Source organism: Malurus melanocephalus, unplaced genomic scaffold (genome assembly GCF_030028575.1).
Source record: "Malurus melanocephalus ecotype Western Australia unplaced genomic scaffold, MMel_1.1 scaffold_217, whole genome shotgun sequence".
Classification (NCBI taxonomy): Eukaryota; Metazoa; Chordata; class Aves; order Passeriformes; family Maluridae; genus Malurus; species Malurus melanocephalus.
Window position 1 is genome coordinate 537,109 of NW_026623449.1, and position 16,763 is coordinate 553,871.

General features: G+C 36.1%; 1 protein-coding gene across 7 annotated transcripts in view; it reads right to left on the bottom strand.

Annotated features, from left to right (window-relative positions):
* SRBD1 (S1 RNA binding domain 1) overlaps positions 1–16,763 on the bottom strand; it is a 125,933-nt gene that overhangs the window by 48,952 nt on the left and 60,218 nt on the right. For all 7 annotated transcript variants that reach the window (XM_057374143.1, XM_057374141.1, XM_057374142.1 and 4 more), the window contains 2 exons: positions 14,386–14,477; positions 975–1,057 (listed from right to left, as the gene is read on the bottom strand). In XM_057374143.1, the coding sequence (XP_057230126.1) occupies positions 975–1,057; positions 14,386–14,477 (175 nt within the window). The remainder of the gene's footprint in view (positions 1–974; positions 1,058–14,385; positions 14,478–16,763) is intronic.

Here is a 16,763-nt window from a genome sequence, read left to right on the forward strand (position 1 = left end):
GMAATACAAGTAAGATTTACAAAAGCAGTTCTGAATTCTACCTCAACCAACTAAAATGCTGACCTCAGTTCTGTAAAAACAAAACAGGATATACATTTCTTGGAAGTTTTTCATAGCACCTTTTCTTTGTCATGCCACCTTTAGCAGTGGTAGTGAGGGATTCTAGGCTGCTAACTGCATTCTATCCCWTTAACTCTCATGACGTTATCTAAAAAAAACAGATCCAGACAGTTCTGTGCTTTCTGTTCTAAATTCTGCTGCAGGCTTTCAAATTTACTCACGTTCTATAGTTTCAAAAATATAGAGAAAAGCACATGCCATATTTTCTGGATATTATTTTTTGCTTCTCTATTTGGTGCGACCTAAGAATATGCATAAATGCTTCCCTGAATCGATGCCAATCTGCTATAAAATGGCAGTAACTTTTGTGCCCTTCTTAACATAACGCTCTTTGTAAAGAAACCCAGAAAGTAAAAGTTACTTCTCAAAAATAATCTACAAAAATATATAAAAATCAGAATTGTCAAACATTTACCAATTCAGCCTTAGTAAATGAAAAACTTCAAAACAAACCCTTTTATTACAAACTTCTAAGAAGGAATGCACCTAATAGTACAAATTAATGGCTTCTAAATGAAGGATCAATATCTCATTGTATTTTACACAAAGAGCTAAAACCCCATTGCTGTAACAATAYAGAAAAAGAGAAAGCTTTACAGATCAGGTTACCTGTCTGATTTGATGCTTTTAATAGACTATACATCTGGCTACAGCCATTTCAGGGTCTCAATCACAATCATTAAAAGTAGAGATTAAAAAAAAAGCAGTTTATGACTTTTAAGTATTTATACCATTCCATCAACTCTGGAAATGTCTTTTAAAGGAGGCATTATATTGACAATTATAAAGCAGCATTTTGGTGTTGCTCTACATCATGACAGATTACTTCGATTAAATGATACATATTATCTTACCTGATACATTCCAACTCCTATGTGTTTGGGCTCAATTTTCACTAGCTCAGCTAATGGGTCCTGGACACGTCTAGCTATGGAAACTGAAAAACAGAATTAGGAAATAGCTATCACTTTTATCTCAAAAACCTGAATCACATAATTGCTTTTGCTAAGGTGTTGGGTTTTTTAATATCTCCTATGTATTTAGTTTTTTTTTAACCTGGAAACAATCAATAATATAGCAGAACACTTTTTCATTCTTAGACAAAGACATCAAATGTACATTAATCAAAATTTATTAGAATAATTCAAGCAAAGACCTAAGCAGATTTCAAACTGACATTTTAAAAGTTTTTCTGAGCCACAGAATTTATAAATAAGACTGTGGATACTATATTTTTCCCTTGCATCCATACTAAATGCATATGTAACATTTAACATTAAACCCTGTAAGAAGAACCTTTGACCTGAAATCACAGATATGCAGAAAGAAATAAATATTAAATAAATACAGTATSTGTTCACAGACTTACAAATCTAATACAGTATTCCCTACTATATATATTAGATATCAATACATTTATCTAATTCAACCATAAAATTTGGTGTTCACTTAGAAAATGATTCTTGGACTTTATTAACCTAAACTGAAAACCAAAACACATCCGATTGCAATCTGTCATCCTTATAACCACATTTAGAAAAACAAAAGCAATTTCCAGCATTTCTGATGYCATTTAGAGCAATGGAAAGAAACTTCTAAATCCAAATCTTGAATCAAAATTGCATTTTTGAAGGCTGTATTTCCTCATAAATACTTTGCTTACCAAAATCTCAGGACAAAAGATGTATTTCCAAATGTCAACTTACAAACTTGATCTGACTCTTCAGACATTGGGTCATAGTCTGTATTTGCAACTGTGCTCCCTCCCACATACATAAAACTAAAGAATTCTACCTACCAGTATTACATTTATAMACTTTTTTTTTTCTCTTGAGTTAASACAAATCAAGTTAGCTGGTTTAACAGCTCAGAACATTCATTGTACCTAATTAAGTAAACACTAATRGAAAACAAAAGCATTTACAGAGGTATTCCAAAAGTCTTTCCAAATAAGGACCTTTTTTTCTTTAAAAAAAGCAAATCAACACCTAAAACCATAAACCCCAAGAATCCCACAGAAACAAAACCCAAAAGAAAACAAACAAAAAAAAACCCAACAAAAACATCACAACTCAATAAAAATTAAGAGCAAACAAACCCCTCCAAAAAATAAAAGAAAGAATCAAACATAACAATGGTGCCAAGGCTGTTTTTTCTACCACATGCACTTGTGCAAGAACAAGAGAAGCGGGTCCAAAGAAAGCTGTGGGCCTTCAAAAGCTATGTCCAGAATCAATCCCACAGGGCATTAGTCATTTTAAGAGACACTTCCTACAATTTAAATACATTTTTAAATACATTCAAATACATTTTTAAGCTAATCAGGAGAGGGTCAGAGGAAGAACAGGAATTAGGAGTAAATACATATATACAAGTAGTTTGGCTGAGAACACACACTGTGTTTATACAGGAATATTGGAAGTACCTCCAGTTTAAAACAGCTGATTTCCCACATACACACGTGTATGAAAACATGAACATGGTTTTAATTTTCGTGTATATAAAATAATCTATACATCCCTTCACTGGATCACAGAAATGTTTAGGTTGGACACATCTCTGGAGAGCACAGRCTGCCTTGTCTAAAACCCCTTCTGAAGCAGGGTCTGCAGGCTGCCCCAGATGGGGGCAGACTCGACAACCTGTCTGGTCAACCCATTCCAGTATTGGGCCATCCAACAGCAGGTAAATGTTTTCTTGTGTCCAGATTGAATTTCCTGTATTCCAGTCTGTGCCCATTGCCTCTTGTCCTAACAGTGGGCACTGTTGAAGGGTCTGCTGCTCTCTTTTTGATTCTCTCCCATCAGGTATTCATAAACCTTTGTAAGATCMCTTTGAGCCTCCTCAAGGCTGAGCATTTCCAGTTCTCTTGGTTTCTCCTTGTATGAAAGGTGCCCCAGTCCTTAATCATCCTTGCAGCCTAATTTAAACAGCAACCATCACTATCACTACTCCAGGGTGTTAAAGATTTCACAGCATTTCAGAAAAGGACTTGACTAAACATTTGTACTTGAAGCCAAAACAGTAGCCAGAGATATGCAGGCTCCCCAAACCACAACTGCAAAGTTTATCAAAATGCTGCACTAGAGACTTCACTTTTAAAGATTTGTACTGCTAAATGCACACTTAACATGAAGTTCACTGCTCGGTCAGGAAAGACTTTTCATATCCTTTAATATCCACTTTAACATGCTGACAAAGGCAGTTTGCTAGCTAGACTCAGAAAGCACTGTGCTGGTGACATCTGATACGCCTGCTTCTCTGATAGAGAAGTTCTGCATTCAAAGATAATCATGTCTGCCTTCTTGTCAAAAGAAAATAACACAAAAGGGTAATCAGTGTAAGTACACCAGTTATCACTTACACAAGTACAGCTCACTGCAGAAATACTTTCCTATAACAATAATTTATATTAATTACTTTGAAATACTAGTCACCCACCACCTAACAAACAAAAGTGAAACACAACACCAGTGAAAGTAGTATTGATCCAAACCAGGAAAYATTTACAACAATGTATTTCTTCTGAATACATTGATGCCCATGTATAAACCATATTTGTCCTTCACCAAACCTCCTTAAACTCAGCTTCCTTAATACTTACAGGGTGTTTTACAGGATTTTCTTTTAGTTCAACCTAATGGCAAAACATATTTCAGAAGTTACATATTAGATAAGCTGAGAGCAAATACCACTCACTGCCCACATCTCCTTTCACACATCTTTTAAAAACAGACTACCACATGGAAAGGTTGATAGAGGAATTTCCCAAGCATAACCTTCACTTGGGAACCTTCAATTAAAAAGTAAAATTTAGACTCTTTTTGTCATATTAGCTTGGTTGACAATGCCGTCATATCCCTAGGAGGCTTCCAGTGGAGGCGTAGGACCTGATCCAGCAAAGCACTTCAGCACAGATGCATGTCGGAATTCCCAGCGGAACCAGCAAAACTATTCACACGCATAAAGTTACACAGACATTTAAGTGCTTTCCTGGATCAGGCCTAACAATATCGAAGCAGGAAGATCAGCTAACAGCCAGTTACACGATTTAGGGGATGCAGCTCCTACGGTCAATAMCAGCAGGAGAGCTGACCTGTCCAATTCCCACTAAAGCTGAGACTTCACTCCAGAGCTTTTCCAATTAATAAATGAAGGAGAGCACAGTAGGAAAAATGCACAAGTAGTCCATATTCTCTCTAGGAAGAAATTAATTCAAGATTAGCATCTACTGCCTCTTGCACAGGCAAAACCATTTATTTTTTGCTGGAGTAGTTGCACACTGCAGTAGATGGGGTCCTTTCTTGTGGGCAATGAGGCTCTCAAACCCAGCCATTTGATTCAAGTGGCTGGACTCTCAATGCAAGCAGAATATTACTGAAATTGTAAGGGCTCTTGCAGAAGTTCAAGGTCTACCACMATGGAGCAAACACAGTAAAACCTAATGGTCTGGCACTTTTCTCCTTAAAAATTAAATCAAGACTATAACATTTGTTTTCCATTTTCAACTATTTTACACTAGGGACATTTCAGAAACCATGCATTTTTARAAGACTAACAGTGAAACAGGTAATGCATTCTTACTTGTGTAGATATTAAGGYATTCATTTTTGACCAAGCAAAATCAGAATAAATTATATCATGGCATGCAGGGAAAAAGCAGAAAATCAGATTTCTCAAAAGTTATCAGCACAGCTAAACATGAAAAGTTTGAGAGATGCCTTTATTAAAACATGCTAGTTTAAGTAAAATGTAAAAAAAAATCTCTAATCAATATTACATGGGATATTAAGATCAGGATGACATGACCCTCAGTTAGAAAATCACCATGAGAATTGCATACCCAATAAATGCAAAGCTTGGAGTTGTAAATTAAGATGAAAATGTTACTGCAATATTTGGAAAGACAGTAACATACTGTGCTGCCTTTCAATACATTTATGCAAAATTTTAACACTTGGAGTGACAGAATGGTCTAGGTCTGACTTCAATATAGATGTACTTCAAATTCAAATGAAATGAGAAATAAAGAAGATTACAGAAAGTATATTTACTGTAATCCTTTCTTATCATTAGGTAGGGCATATTCTGCCCTTTTGTAAAAGAAACTCTTTAACTCCAAGTCTTGATTCACTCCATACTTTGGTTATTTGACAAGATAAACCCAGCAGACAGTAAAGTATGTTTGCGTATCAATGATGAAGATGCCATTGTGGAGAACAAAAAGCTTCCATAGGAGTTGCTTGCACAGCTCCTGCCAATCTCTTTCTGATCCTCATAGAAAGTAAGKAATTACATTAAAATGTTTTGTTTCCAAATGGCTAATGAGCAGATATGCCCTCATGAACTTGCAAACACACCTAATTATGTGGTTACTCCTGTCTTAAAGACCAAATCACTGATTTCAAATGGAGAAATTTAAAATTAAGACTATTTTATTCAAGCATACGTCACATAACTTCATTTCTCTAGTACTTTCTACAGCAAGCAATTGCATTTTTCACACTAATCAAAAAGGAGAGTTTTCACTCAGGAATACTGACAGTAGTTTTCAGGCTAAATCTTTTCAGACTAAAGACAGAAAAAACTTTCCACACTCAACAGTGAAGAGCCAAAACAACACAGCAGCCTCACTACTTCGCTACATGGTATCCATACAAGGGCCATGTCAGCTGCCAGCCCTAAAAACACGGAATTAGTGCTAACACCTTTGGCTACCGGCCTCACTTCAGTAATAGAACAGGTCTAAAGCAATCATTCAGACTGTAATCAGACATGCAGGGTACAAGGGCAGCTGGAAATCTTGTCAACTAGATGAAATTTACTATTGTGCCCACTTTGGGGGCAGGCTGCCAACTTCTCTGTTCAGACAATTGCATWCGGAAATGTTCTCCTTTTGCATTGCTCTATGTAAGAGCCACAACAAAAAGCAAGAGCTTAATGGCTAAGATAAGGAAAGGTACGAAAATGAGGAATGCTTATGGGTAGAAGAACAAACAAGTTTCCTTTTCTTTCAGTTACAGTGGCATTCAAATTTCACTTACCACTGTAAGCAGAAAAATATTTTTTGGCCAAMAGTCCATGATGATGGCATTCCTCCTTTTAAACATATCTTCACATAAGAATAACAATATGTCCCAGTCAATAACTGTGACAACTTAGCTACCCCAYGAGTGGGAGCCTTTTTTGTGTGCTTTGAAACAATGTGAAGCTTCCAGATGTGAAGGCAGTAGATAGTTTTACAAATAAATATATGGCAACCACAATAACAAGCTATTAAGCAATGATTAGTCCAAATTCAATTTTGTCATAAATGAGACCATTCTGCATTTTTATTATAAAACCTCAGTATTTCCTTCTTGTTGAGACATGCGACTAAAAYATCCAAGTAACTCATCCACCCTCCTATTCTACATTAGCTTTCGCACCTTAAAAGTATGGGTTGAAACTTCAATGTCAATGAAATTTAAAAAAATATATATATTAAGGTAATCAGGGGCTAACTCACAAATGCATATGTAATTACTGTCAATATATCATACCACAGTAGATATGGAAACATTACAACTTTTAAAATCCTTTCATAAAGCTTATTATTGWGTTCAAGATCAATTACTCYCCATAAGTATCTGCATTAATGTTTACTCAGTGATCGATTGTTCAGGTTTCCTGAGTCCTGGAAGCTTTCTATCCTGTTGACCTGAATTTCACCCTCCTTGCAAAGGATACAGTGAAACGTACAGTAGTCTTTTCATTAAGCATTCTTTCTCAGTAGGTCAGGATTTGTGACACAGTTTTGAATCCTCATATATCTTCTTGGTGGTTTAAAGTATGCAATTTATTTTAAGCAACTGTTCAACAGCTGCATTTCATCCAAAGCCCTTCTGTAGCAAGTGAGAAGGTTTTTGTTTTAAAAAGGTTACATTTTAGTTTACTTTTAACTCCATAAAACTGATAATCTGTTATTGGCCTAAGATAAATGAAATAATGAATGACAATATTCTACTTATTTACTACCAAAAAAAAAAAAATCTTTAAAAGTGATGGGTTGAATACAACAAGAAGGTTAGAAATACATTTGAAGAGAAAACCTCGAAAATGCAGCTTTTTAAAGTTTAGAAACACTCCCAAAAACACTTTTCTCCAGGATTAGTTACTATTCTGTAACAAAGAATAGTATCCACTTCTATTCAAGGTGAGATGGGAGACATATAATCCTTTAACTGAAGCTTGATGTGCTTTTTCTCTCAGAAATGAGCTAGTCCCACAAGATGATATAATATCAGAAAAAACGTTTCCCCATCTGTTCAATTTAAAAAGTAGACATCATCAACATCCTTTTCACATTCACACTGCTGATACAAACTGTATCACCATGCCACTGATTACTGTTACCACTAAGACAAAAAATTACTTAAAGTTGTAATTTTTCCAGAGCTAGTCATCGGTATCTCAGAAGACTCAGTAACTTTTTTCAAAGACAATTTGTAAGTGACCAGAAYGTTCTTTCTTATGCCTATAGTAAAAAAGCAGCTTTGGCAAGTAACCCAACAAATCCCAGCATTAAAAGGAAACCAAAACTCCTTGAATCAAAGAGCATCCTCATCATTGCTGTAGCTCCACACTTCAAGGAAGCAATAYAGCCTTTGAAAGGAAATGCATAGACACAAACAACACAGACACCGAGTTACACCACAAGGCGGGGAAGCAAACAGTTTGCATAGATCTTTTATGCCAAGGGAAAGTGGCTTGACCAGAGCATGTAAAGCTTGCAGGTAGCAGGAGATCAAACTCCTCTACTCCTGCCCCCTACTGTGCTCTTTAGCTTCGGAGGAAACACAGTCCCAGTAAGAAGGATGTTGATGATTATACAATTACTCTCCCACATACTCTAAGGCTTCCAAGGACTACAAAACATTAGACTCTTGTCTAGAACAACAAGAACATGACAAGACTATAAACATCTCCAACACCTGAATAATAACCAATCCAGGACTGCGCTACTGGTTTGGGGCAATTCAAGCCCATTTTTCTATTTCTCAGTATCCTGGTGCAGGCACATGCTCATGTTCATCTGGAAGAGACTCAGTCATTTCCAGACTATCTGTAGTTAGGGACTGGTTTTTTATTTCCTATAGAACTATAGATTTCCTAAAATTTCTGTTTAAACTGTAGCCCACACCCTAAGATCACTTTCTTCTCATTGGTAGGAAATGGGTCCTATGGGGAGGTAAGTAACAAAACCCTCCTGTTCCTATTACTAATTATTTATATTAGYATTATTAAGAATTAATTATTGCTATTGCTATTACTTTAGTTTAGTAATATTACTGTCATTAACATATTCCATCTTTAGTATCTTACAGCTGTTCACCACCTTTTTTACTTCTAACTGCTGCATGCTCATCATCACAATGTGGTTCTCTGCTCTCCGTCTTTCCAACAGTATAATTAAGCTCATTTTTAAATGTTACAGAATACAACAGATTAAAGATGAAATATGATTTAATTTTGTATTGCTCTAATTGCACACAACCCAACTAAACATTGGGCTGACAAAATGTTTTAATGCACAAGAATTCAGAGCTTACATTCCATACCAAAAGCTTGTGGAACTTTCACCAATTCTCTCCAACTAGCCGTAGAAGAAAGCTTCCATTTAGACAGCAGTGTGAATGGTTTAACCGTAGGACTAAATAAAACAATAAAGTTTTTGAAAAATGACCTTCTCTCCTGAGTAGCCAAAGGGGAGCAGTGCTCTTTTAAGAAGATGAAGAAATTACCTCAAGAAGACATCCAGGCACTATGTCCCACACATCTAATCATCAAATTGTTTTACTTTCCTTAAGATAAAGTCAAAAGAAATTACATTTGTTCCAATCTCTACCTTCTACTTGCTGGCCAGTATGACAGCTCTGAACTCTATGTCTCTAACAGGACCCCAGGGAATGAAACCCTGTAGCACAACAGTCTGAAAGTCCTAACAAGCTCTCAAAGCCTACAAGGCTTTCTTTTGCAAGGGAAAGTGCAAGTGGTGTGCTGAACTTTGAGTGTACAATAATGCAATGTGTTCTGCCCTGTGGAGAGGAGACAAGCAGATGGGTTTTGACAATGCTAAGGCAAGCTGCGTTATGTGACCTTTGGCTCTCTCAGGTTCTTTATCCTCAGAAAACATCCCTCAGAAACAACACAATTTCCATAATGGATCATACCTGTGCATGCAGCATGGCACATGCTTGCCCTGTTAGTTTTCCAAATCTTAAAAAAAGTAGCTCTAGGGAATATTTTATCTACCTTTGTTGCTTTCCTAACTGGGTGACACAAGCATGTAGCCTTGACACAGCCCTAGTCCTTCATGCCCAAGAGGAAAACGCACATTTCTTGGAGCTGCTGCATTAGACAAGCCCTATGTTGCTCTTCTTTCAGCATTGAACATAGAATTGCAAATTAAAAACAAACTGTGTGTGATTGCATAAGGTACGAAAATAAAACAGAGAGGCTTAGCATGAGATCTCTTCTAACAAGTGGTTACACAAACATGGTGTCTAAGACAACAGCCCCTTTCTCCCCCTTTTATTTTGTTTTTTAAGTATTGAAAGAAAGAAAAGACTGCTTATTTGTCAGAGCAATAATCTCAAAAGGAAAGGTAATTCATCAATTTAATGAAATGAAGACATTTCTCATTTATATAACTGAGCATATATTGAAACCAGAGTAAAATCCCAGCATGACTACTACCTCATAGCAATTYGCTACCATCAGGCCACTATTTCACTACAATACATCACTTTCCTCTGATTCTTAGTAATTAAGGAATGTTTATTTCATTATGGTATCCAACAGGTGGAGAGGCAGCAGAAGAAAAAATTCTGCTGTGTGCACAAGCCAAACAGTTGGTGCATCCTTTATCTTCCTTATCCTAAGGAYAGCAAAACCTCCACTAGCTGGCCACACCTTAAGAAGTTTCCACAAATCAAGAAAATATATAAATTTAACATTTCTGAGTGACAATTCTTCAACATGACTTACATGTGTTTATACTTCCTATATACTTCACCTGTTCCTCCACAGTCTTTCCATTCTGTCTACCAAACTTGCTCGAACCGACAAGCATTTACAACAAGGAGGTGTAGAACTGGAGATGCACTAAGAGAAAAAGAAAGGAAAGCCTGGAAGTGTCTATTTGTTGACAAAGCTGCTCTGACATCCTTCATTTCTAATCCCATAAAACTTATTTTTATTAGGAATACAAGCTCTGCACAGCAAAACAAAATCTTAGGCAAAACTACATAGGACAGGATGGAAGAAAAGCAGATACCAACATTTGGAAAATCACTGAATTTCAGGGTTCACAGGCCCAGTAACAGCAACCAAACCCAGGTTGGCACTGATCGTCACAGAGGCCATTTGCCTGAGTGAGGAATGTCTGTCACCACTGAGTTTAACTTTCTCTAATACAATGAATACCACACCAAGACAGTCATCTCATGTGCTCTGTCAAGGAAAGGTAACTAATGGCAATTGAGTGACTGTTAAATGTGCAAGGCAAAATACCATGCCCAGTAAACTTTTACTTAAAACTGCTTGTACGGGAAACTTGCATCCAGGATTTGCACTGAAAAAAGACACAAGTAAATCTCAATCACAGAGACCCACAGCAATCCAGAAGATTCTATAGGTAAGTTCAAGTGCATAACTCTTACTTGAAGCTGTAATGAATAAAAACTAACCAAAGGTTAAACATGAAGTGGTGTACTGATGCTAGGTCAGAAAATAATTAAATAAAAGGGGAAAAAAAAGAAAGGAAAAACCCCAACAAAAACATAAGAATTTGACAGCTTTATGAGAACTCCACCAAATGAAACATTTAACTACTTCTTCAAGAGGGTGGCCAGAGGACACATGCCACGGCAGAAATAGAACTGCAGTTATCCAGCCATCCTCACAGCTCCCTCATTACAACCTGAAGAGCTGGCAGTCACAGAGCCTTGGTAGGGCTCAAATTAATAATCTTCACAAAGGTGATCAACATTTCCTGMTTGTAAAGTATTCTCTTCATGGTGTCCATTCTCCCCTACAAAACCTCCTACCCCAAATCTTAAATGTTCTTAGGCACAGCTTTCGAGAAGGAGAATCTCAGAAAATATTGCACTCCCTTCTCTGTCAGACTGCAACCCTATCGCAGGTTCATCCAAAACCCCCCATTACTGAACTCCAGTGGCTTGCTCTCTAGGCAGAACYCTCCTAATCTGCTGCAGCTGAACTTCCTCAGCCTATCAAGTAGGAAATCCTTTTATTGCTCTGGCCTATAAGCCTCTTATCTCTTAATTCTGTGAGGCTGAGAAATAGCTGTTCTGCTCATTAATCCTACAATGACTGTCAGAAGGGGATATATGCCTTCTCACTCTACTCAAACACAAGTAACTAGGTTTCATCAAGTTCTTCACTATCTACTTGGCTGAGTCCCACTCCACAAGATCTTATAGGAATTGGAGTAGCACTACAGAAGCTTCTGCACTTTCATAAAATATTCAGGACAATCCTAAAGTTGGAGAGACCCTATTTCATTCTCTGTACTGTAGATAACAGCAAATTATTTGAGGTTTTTTTTTCTTTTTCTTCCAAGCAAGTGCAATATTGGCTAAAAGTGGTGAATGGATAACTATAAAGACTTTCCACTATGGTTTGCAAATACACCATTAGTTGAAAAAAAAAATCCTTCTCAATCATTTATTACAAACCTGTGTCACCCATGACCTTCAAATATAGCTCAAAGGGAAAAAAATAAATAACTAGTTCAACCCTTTAATTAGCACCCCAAAAAATGCAGAAGGTTGCTGAGTTTCCCCCTATACAGAACACTCAGCCAAGRAGAAATTAATAAGCTGATTTTTCCTCTTTATAAATCGAAAACTGACTACAAACATTTGCTAAACATGACCACAAATATTTGAGATCATATCACAAGATGTGAAAGTTCTCATATAACATGTACTATTTAATATTTCACATTTATGCACCCAATGCACAAACATAGGCCTATCTGTGTAATTCAAAAAACCTTCTATAAAGTTTGGGCTGAGAAAAATGTTAAAGTGGCAAACAGCGTTAAGATCACAGATATCTCACGTCAGCTGTACCTTTTGTTTTAACTATAAATGTCACACTTCATCATGCAGCTGTCAGTTTCCTTTAATGTACTAAATGCTATCGTGTAAATGCAGAATCTGACATGATGTAACACAACAATTAAAATAAAAAGCAAGTCAGCTTTGACACAATGTCACTTTTCTGTTTGTTGCAAATTAAAGGAAAATTGAAACTACACAAGTAAGCTAGTCAAGAAAAATGTCTGCAAAAACCTCAGACATCAGTTAATGTTTCTCTCTAATGTTATGTCCCATTTTTACATTCAACTTTAAGAAAACAGCCATAGCTTTAGCACAGCTAATTRCAAATCGACACCAAAAGATGTCAGAAATGAAGTCTAAAACTTCTAGAATACCTYGATTGTAACATAGTTCTAGCTGTCAGTTTCACAATAGCCAACATCCATGGAACTAGGCAATTATTTTGCAATTTCTGTTCTACYCTTTTTCAATTTATATCCACTCTGTGGTACTGCTGTGGCATGTGAAAATTGCTGACGCTTTTAAAACCAGATGTAACAGCAATTAAATTAATCCTGAAGAAAATCCTAGTAATAATGGAGCAATTATGAACTCTAGGTAATTAATATTGAAATTGATCATGTATTAAAAAATTTATTTTATTTTACTATATTTGTTGCACAACACTAAATAGAAGTGTTTGAAAYGCTGAAAAATTAATTTTGGAGAAAATTAAAAACATGTACATCTGGAAAGGAGTAAAGTTAATAGATTTTCTCCTTTTCAGTGTTTGTTGTTCATTTACATCAACTTTAAGCCTACATTTAATACATCAGCAACATAAAAAACGTTGGCCCAAGGGAAAGCTAGTGCTATCTGTCACAAATACAGAAATGTCACATGCCTAATATATGCTSTGGCCATAATATGACACATTTAAAACCTTTGTGGCCCACGGAAGAAATAATCACAATGGAGTCTGCTCACAAACAGGGAAAAGAGAGTCAAGCAAAAAGAAGCAAGAGACCTGTCCTGCAAATGGAAGGGCTGACATAGACTTTCCAAGAATATTCGCAAAAAAACATTCACTTGAAACATCGAGTTAACACTTTCCCCGTTGTGGAAACAAGAGGAAAGAGAAACATGCAGAATTCCATAAAGTTTTACCCCTCAATACCACATCAAAATTCTTTTCTGCTGATCTATACCCTCCAAAGGACTTCCAAGCCAGTAACCTGCTAGAAAAACATTGAATTTAAGAACACTATAATTTTGACTGGAAAAGTTTTATACACAAGTGCTGCTTCATTTTCCAATATGCTATATTTGCTTATGACAAATTGCAGAAAAAATAAGAATAAAAAACCCTGAAGAAGATAAAAACAAATACAGATAAGACMTGCAATTAAAAATACATAAGTGAAGTAATACAAGAATAACCTCAAACCTGCCCTTACGTCTGTCTCTGAATAAAACAAATCCATGAGTAAAATTTGGACATGGATGGAGCTGCTAGGAATTTGATCTTTAAACACTACTCTTTAACCAAACACTGAAAATTATAATAGTGGCAACTCTTGCACAATTTCTAATTGCTGTGTTATACCTTAGTGACATTTATGCTGAAGTAACATTTTAAAAACAAAAACTAAACAGTATTTCTTGAAAACTATATTCAGCTACACGAAGACTCCAGTGATCATAACAAATGCACACGTTTAAATTATCTGTTCTAGTTTTACGTTGTTTTTCTAGCCCTTGAATGGTTTAATTATTGCTGGAGACATTTGTGTACACATAGGGACTAGAGGGAAGGTCAAGCACTTGTGGGCATGGACATGTTCGACTATGAAAGTTCATGCAATCCATTGGTTATATTCATCGCTATAAATTCTCCTGTATTAGGAACCAGCCTGTGAAGGAAGAGGCCCACAAGGACCTTTACATTACAGGCATTAGTAGAAGATTATGTCATGCATTTGCACACCTAGGACTTCAAATGTGAAATGACAGAAGAATTAAGGTTTAGAAACAAAATATCCAAAACTGTTTTCTACTTYTGACTATTATTTTATTAAATATTAGAAACAATACAGTTTGAGAACTAAGACTTGAGCTCCACACTGAAATGTGAAAAAATAAATATTGCTCATACCTGCACTTCTTACGTTAGGGTCTAGGTCTGGCATTTCCTTGGTTGCTTCTGGACTGACACTGTAGATCGATGCTCCTGCTTCACTGACAATGCTGAAAAATAAAATGGCAAATATGTAAAACAGCACACAACTGAATGACACAAGTGAAAGACTGTGCAAGTGACTTCAGTGAATATTTAGAATTTTTAAAAGCTTCACCTTTTGAATAAACCAAATACTTACAAAGGTAGGACAGTACAAAAGAAAATCTCCATTTAAGCCAAATCACCCCTCCCTGACCTGCAACATCTATTCTTTATCAATTTTGGCCGTACTATAAATACACATTATGCATGACATGAGTCCCTGTATCAATCTTTACAAGGGAGAAAATGAACACAAGAARTAAGTGTTGCCAGAAGTAAATAGGCAAACCAGCTTCCATAAACAAAACAAAACCAACCTGACAATTTCATTAAAAACACCTACATTCTAAAGTCTAACATTTAACTACTGCATGAATCCAAGTCAGAAGCACAGGCACACATTGTCTCAAGCCAGCTGCCCTAAAACATTCAGAAAGCCCCAACTTGATACAGACTCAGCCACAGAGCTGAGCTCCCTTCTCAGCGGCATTCAGTATCGTCTTCTTCCAGCTCCCGCTGCCTTCCCCAAAGAAAAACAGACTGCTTGTCTTCAGGAACTTAAACTACAGTTCATGTATCTACCATACACCTCAAACTCATTCAGTAATGATGATAAACTCAGCAATTCAAATCAAACACATAATTAAAAACCCCTCAAGTGCTCTAGTTCCACTCAAGAGAAAACAGCAATCAAGTATTCACAGCGTAAGTTTATTTTCAGCTGTGAAATTCTGACACCACTGAATCAACAGTATATTTCTTCAAATAACTTCTAYAGAACTGGAATTTCAGGTTGATAATTACGGCATCATACAGCTACTGCACTGGAGGTTAATACTATCAATTTCAGAACTATTTTTACTTTTACTATTCCACTTTTAGTACAAGCTAATCTTTACCATAAGGCGAGAAACCACAGTCCTTGAGAAACAGATTCTTTCAGCAAAAGAACAGAACTTTGCTTTATATTTTTAAAACTGGACTATAAATTTCCCTTTTAAGAACATTTAGTAGGTCAAATTTTTAAATAAAGAAACTGATACGTAGAAGCTCCTTCTTTTAGAAAAAGTTGGAGACTAGCTCAGAGAAAAAAAAATATTCCTATTCAATGTTCCAAGCATGGTAACAGTAAATAGTATAAAATGCAATAAGGTAAGAATGTTTTACTGTTGTTTTTACAGATTACCTTCTTCCCCAATCAAAACTGGAATTTGGTGGAGTGCTGCACACACAAGTCAGATTTTAAAGTTCTCCAAAACTCTGAAGAGCATTTCAATAGTACAGACAGACTGGATCTTTCAGTAAATACAGAGAATAAAATCCTGTTATCTACAAAATTAGTGTAACTCCAGACTCATTCGAACAAGCAATTTAACAGAACAAAAATATCCTCAGACCAGGTGAACAGGCCAAGTGAAAATGAAACTATTTACATGATCTTTAAAAAGATTCAGTATTATGAGCACTCCTTCACTATAAATGACATTCATAAAACATTCCCATCGCAGCGTTCAGAAGTAAGATCGTATCACAAAAACCTAACTGCTGAACATAAAGATGTTGACAGAAGACTCATAAAACTGATTTCTCTGATGAACAAGTAATTTAAAGAACAATGCAGCAGAACGTATTTCTTAACCTGTTCACACCTTATAAAGGCAGCATCTGGCAAGCACTCCCTTTCTGGATATTGCTTCCAAAAAACCACACATGAGTCCACACTTCTAACAGCTTTTGACTAATCACTCTTCAATCCTCATATTCTAACAGATCCCAAAAGTTAGCCCTCATGCAATTTTTAAATTTAATACACTGATAACACAATACATTTTTTAAAAAACAACAAAACAACAAACCGGCATTTTCCTCACATTTTTACAGTGCTGTACTATAAGCTGTACTACTGCACACAGCTTGTTGCTTGATCCTCTCCTAATATTTTCTGCAGTGGAAAAGCTGATRTAACCTCAATAGGAATTTTAACACACCTGAGATTATAACGTTTCTCATTAATACTACACTGATAATTTGCACAAGCAGAAGGATTGCACTAATATGTCATTCTATGGTAATTTGTGACTCATCCCAAATTTCAAGGTAGGCAGTACAAAAATCCCTTGCTAAAATAGACAAAATTAAAACTCAGGACAGGAGAAAAACATTTGAAAAAAGCACATTTCCTTTCCTCTACAAAAAAAAAMCATTTATATACAAGGGTGCAGAGAAGGTGGGAAGCCAAGTAAAAAAATAAT